This window comes from Musca vetustissima, unplaced genomic scaffold, assembly GCF_032173495.1.
Source record: "Musca vetustissima isolate MV318-11 ecotype Yass unplaced genomic scaffold, APGP_CSIRO_Mvet_v1 utg28331, whole genome shotgun sequence".
Taxonomy (NCBI): Eukaryota; Metazoa; Arthropoda; class Insecta; order Diptera; family Muscidae; genus Musca; species Musca vetustissima.
Genome location: NW_026876907.1, coordinates 20,643 through 25,525, shown reverse-complemented (window position 1 = coordinate 25,525; position 4,883 = coordinate 20,643). Strand labels below are relative to the sequence as shown.

The 4,883-nt window shown below is 35.7% G+C and overlaps 2 protein-coding genes across 2 annotated transcripts; one reads left to right on the top strand and one right to left on the bottom strand.

Moving 5' to 3' along the window:
- Window positions 1-329: 329 nt before the first annotated feature.
- On the top strand, window positions 330-1,065 carry LOC133321429 (protein TEX261-like). The gene is made up of 3 exons (XM_061530517.1): window positions 330-412; window positions 473-774; window positions 838-1,065. The coding sequence occupies exons 1-3, from the start codon at window positions 343-345 to the stop codon at window positions 1,063-1,065; spliced, it is 600 nt and encodes a 199-aa protein (XP_061386501.1). The 5' UTR covers window positions 330-342.
- A 2,351-nt stretch (window positions 1,066-3,416) lies between these two features.
- On the bottom strand, window positions 3,417-4,127 carry LOC133321425 (ribose-5-phosphate isomerase-like). The gene has a single exon (XM_061530511.1). The coding sequence runs from the start codon at window positions 4,122-4,124 to the stop codon at window positions 3,417-3,419; it is 708 nt and encodes a 235-aa protein (XP_061386495.1). The 5' UTR covers window positions 4,125-4,127.
- Window positions 4,128-4,883: the final 756 nt, after the last annotated feature.

Here is a 4,883-nt window from a genome sequence, read left to right as displayed (position 1 = left end):
TTTTGTTTTGTTTACCTAGTTTTCGTTTTGTTGTTGTCTCCGTACAGCTGATGATGACGTTTCAGTTATTTACAGTCAGCGACAGCCGCCTTTCGAATTGGGAATTTTTTTGCCTGTGTGGAAATGTTGTTTTGTTATTAAACAACAAATTTTGTAAAACAAAATATATAATAATTAAATATATATTAGATATATATGTTTGTGATATAACATAAATGACAGCTGCAACATAATTTGACAAGAACAGGAAACAACAACAACAAAAGAAATAACATCATCATTAGACGTACTTCTGTGTAGTGAATTTATATACGGGTCCAACCCATTTCGGAATTATTAATCATGGGTTTTATGTACATTTTAAGTTGGATAGCGTTGATATTTCAAATTGTTTTTGTAACCATATCAATTGGTGAGTGGTAATTGGATCTAGCATGCGATTGGAATATTAATGCAGTTTTTGTTTGTTTAGCTGCCGGCCTCTACTACATTGCCGAACTGGTGGAGGAGTATACAAGTGCGGCGCGAAAAATGATCTTAATGATGATTAGCTTTACCATGTTCGTATATGTCATGTTCATCTTCTGTGATGATCTACCCTGGAGCATGATTATAATGGGATTTGTAACGCAGCTATTGCACCTGGCCATTATGAGCACATTTCCGTTTATTAAATTCCTTTCGCTGCCGTTTATTGGTACGGTGGGGTGCCTGATAGCCAATCATTTGTTGGCTTTTCAATATTTCACCTCGGTGTATTATCCATTTACACAGGTATGCTATTCGATTTGGAATTTAAAATTTAGATTTTTAATAATTTTCTGTTTCTCGTTTCAGATCCTGGCCTACTTCACAATTTGCCTGTGGATGGTCCCATTTGCATTGTTTGTCTCACTGAGTGCAAACGATAATGTCCTACCCACCACTGTCAGTGATAGCCACCTGGCCGGAGATCAAGATGTTGTTAGCAATTACTTTTCACGTGGCAAAAAACAGGGCCTATTGTCGCTGTTTAATTATTTGAAAAATAGTATTATGCCTGGTCGCAATAAAAAGTCGTTTTAAGTTAGGTTAAAATGAAAAAAAGGAATCGAGGATGCTGGTAATATATCAATAATATCTGCGAGTGAGATATTAATAGTTTAGAATTCTTTTTTCTATATATTTTTTTGTATTTAGTTATTTACCCCAAACGAAAAGACTTTGTAAAGTAACAAAGAGAACAAAAAAAAAAAAAAATGTTATGAATTTAATAATTAAAAAAAAAAAATCGTTGGTTCTGCTGAATGGGACCTATACCTTATAGTGGACCAATATTGCTAATTTTTGGTAGGGAGATTTTTTAACCCAAATTACAGCTAACATGGTTGAAAAACTTCTTCAAAATCCCGATAATCGAGATTTCGTTAACCAAAAGTGGATCATTATAGATAATTTTTGGTAGAGAGATTTACTACCTAATGAGAATCCGAAATATCAAATTACAAGCAATTCTATTAGAATAATATTTTCAAAAAACCGAAAATTGGAGGTATCCTTATATGGGGGCTATAACCAAAAGTGGACCAATATTGATAATTTTAGGGTAGGGAGGCTTTCTACGCAAAGAGAACCCATAATATAAAATTACAGTCAATTCGAATGGAAAATGTGTCCAAAATATTCGAAATATGGAAAATCGGAGGATTAGCTGTGTGGGGGCTATACCTAAAAGTGGAGCAATAACGATAATTTTTGCTAGGGAGACTTTCTACCCAAAGCGAACACAAAATACCAAATAACAACCAATTCGGTTAGAAGACTTCTTCAAGACCAGTCAAATTGAATGTACCGTTATATAGGGGCTACAACTAAAAGTGGACCAATGTCGATTATTTTTGTTAAGGAGATTTTTTACTCAAAGAGAATCCAAGATTTGAAATTACAGCCGATTTGGTTGAAGAACGATTTAAAAATCCGCAAAATCACTTTCCCTATTCAACGGGTCTAATAAATAATTATTCGGGATCTGTTAGGCCGTATAAATAATTATAAGAGCTCCTACATGCCTTCTTGATAATTAGAAAAAACTTCTACAAATCTTCTAAAAGGTTACGAGATCTACTGCGGGTCTACTAAATAATCAAGAGAACACTAATTGCTCTTATTGATAAGTTGAAGACCTCTTACAGGTCTTCTAAATAATCTACAGAGTTCTTACAAATCTTCTTGGTAATTAGACGGAACTTCTAAATCATTAGAAGAGTCCATATAGGACTTCTTGACAATTAAAGACCACCAACAGGCCTTCTAAATAATTGGAAGAGCTCCTATGGGATTTCCTGGCAATTAGGAGACCTCATACAGGCCTTCTTAATAATAAGGATAACTTCTCTAGGTCTTCTAAATAATTAGAAGGTCTAATTCAGTTTTTTCAAATGAATAGGGACCTCCTAAAGACCTTCTATACACTTAGAAGACCACCTACAGGTCTTCTAATAAGTTTTGAGGTCTACTACAAGTCTACTTAATAATTGAGAGAACTCTTATGCCTCTTATTGATCATTTGAAGACCTCCTAGAGGTCTACTTAATAATTGAGAGAACTCTTATGGCTCATATTGATCATTTGAGGACCTCCTAGAGGTCTACTAAATAATCTGGAGACCTCACAGAGGTCTTCTAAATGATTAAAAGTGTCCCTATAGGACTTCCTTTATTATAAATTCGCGCCATAATATGGGTCCTTAAAAATACATTTTAAAAAATTCACGCCCTGATAATGGTCCTTAAAAATATTTCTTAATAAATCAACGCCTATTGAGGGTCCTTAAAAATATTTCTTAATAAATCCACGCCTATTGAGGGTCCTTAAAAATATGTTTTAATAAATCCACGCCTATTGAGGGTCCTTAAAAATATGTTTTAATAAATCCACGCCTATTGAGGGTCGTTAAAAATATTTTTTAATAAATCCACGCGTTACTAAGGGCGCGTTTATATATAGTTTAGATCCATCTAATTGTTCAGAAGACCTACAGAAGCTCTCCAAGTTATTTAGTATTGGGAGTGCCCCTATAGGCCTTCCAGATAATTAGAAAACCATTTACAGATTTTCCATACAAATAAAATACCTTATATGGATCTTTCATAAAAAAATTTATGCTAATCAGCTTTATGGCTTTGCTGATTCTTAGACAAGAACATTACACACACAAACAAGTCCAAAGTATTACACTTGACCTTGAGAGATAGCTTATCGTCTCTTCCCTTTTATGATTTATAATTTATATAAAACTTTATTAAAAAAGCTATGCTTTTTTTACAAAAATATGACAGATTCACACAAAAAAAATCTATGGAACCATGGACTTAAGAATTAGTTACGAGAATGGTTTATACTTATATTACTAAAAAAAATATTCTCCTTTTTAAAAATTACTTCTCCTGAGTCTTCACCGAACCATCAGCCATGCCAAAGTAGGCCTTGGTGGCCATATTGACAAACAACCCTGTCTCCACGACACCGGGAATCAGCAGCAAATCACGATTCACTTCAGTCCAATTGAAATCGGCACTTGCGGGGAAATGCCAATCCAAAATGAAATTACCATTATCGGTGACACAAGGTCCAGCCTTGGCCACGGCCATACGCAGCTTCAATTCACCACCGAATAGTTGTTGAACTTTCTCTCTAATGGGAACATAAGCCATGGGGACCACTTCAATGGGTACACCTTTCTTGTATTGTTCACCCAGCTTTTGGGAATTTTTCGTATAATCCGCTATGATGATAAGTTTCTCGGCACAGGAGGCAACAATTTTCTCTTGCAGCAGGCAGCCGCCACCACCCTTGATAAGGACCATATCTTTGTCAACTTCATCGGCACCATCAATTGCGACATCCAATTTGGGATAACGATCCAAATCACCCAATACCAAATTGTTCTCGACAATCAATTGGCGTGCTTGGAAACTGGTGGGTACACAGACGACCTCTAAACCTTCGTTCTTGACACGTTCCGCCAAACGATCAACGGCAAAGACAACTGTTGATCCACTGCCAATACCCACGGCTGTTTTGGTTTTAACCCACTCATCGACGGCACGATAGGCAGCGATTTTCTTGGCTTCATTCAGGGACATGTTGGCAGAGGTTTTCGTCGGTCCGGCGGCTTGAAGAGATAAACAACGAAGTTCACGTGGTACTGAACGAACCAGATTGAATTTATAGCTTGAACAGGCTAACCGCCGGCAAAATGTCATTGCGATTTGTAAAAAAACTTGTCGTTGTTGTTGGTTTTGCTTTCAAATATTCCATTCAATGGAGAGAAATGTCAAAGTAAACTGGGAGAGTTTACTGTTAGACAAGGCAAAAGCGTACGTAAGGTATACGTAATGGGACGTAAGGCGCCGTAATTGAAATTAATGGCGGGAAATTAATAAAAAATTATATTTATTACAAAATCGTATATATTCGGTGACAATATATAATGGAGAACGGAAATTTGGTTTTTCGGAATTTGTAGGAAAACAATTATGTTCCGCTTTACGTTTCTGCGCGGGCAAATGGTAACTGTAGTGCCATCTAGTGAATGTATGTGTGACTAAGGCGTCCCAAAAGTCTCCAAAAAAAATTCGAATTGGTGAATGTATCTACTATGTCTGTATTTTGACAAATTCAAATTAAGCTTTTTAGTTTTGAAAAAATGGCAAGCATTTTTTGAGACAATCTATAACATTACACTCAATAATGTTGGGAGCCATATTTTTTCTGAGAGAGCTTTCAAAATCTGCATTTTTTTCCAGTCGACTTCAACACCATCTATATAGGAAAATTGAAATTTTTCTGGAAAATGCATTACAATTGTGAATAACAATCAATAGATGGCGGCACCGTTAACT

Coding starts and splice junctions, on each gene's coding strand:
- LOC133321429 (XM_061530517.1), top strand. CDS start 343: ATGGGTTTTATGTACATTTTAAGTTGGATAGCGTTGATATTTCAAATT. Junction 413..472: donor TTTTGTAACCATATCAATTG/GTGAGTGGTAAT, acceptor TTGTTTGTTTAG/CTGCCGGCCTCTACTACATT. Junction 775..837: donor TGTATTATCCATTTACACAG/GTATGCTATTCG, acceptor TTCTCGTTTCAG/ATCCTGGCCTACTTCACAAT.
- LOC133321425 (XM_061530511.1), bottom strand. CDS start 4,124: ATGTCCCTGAATGAAGCCAAGAAAATCGCTGCCTATCGTGCCGTCGAT.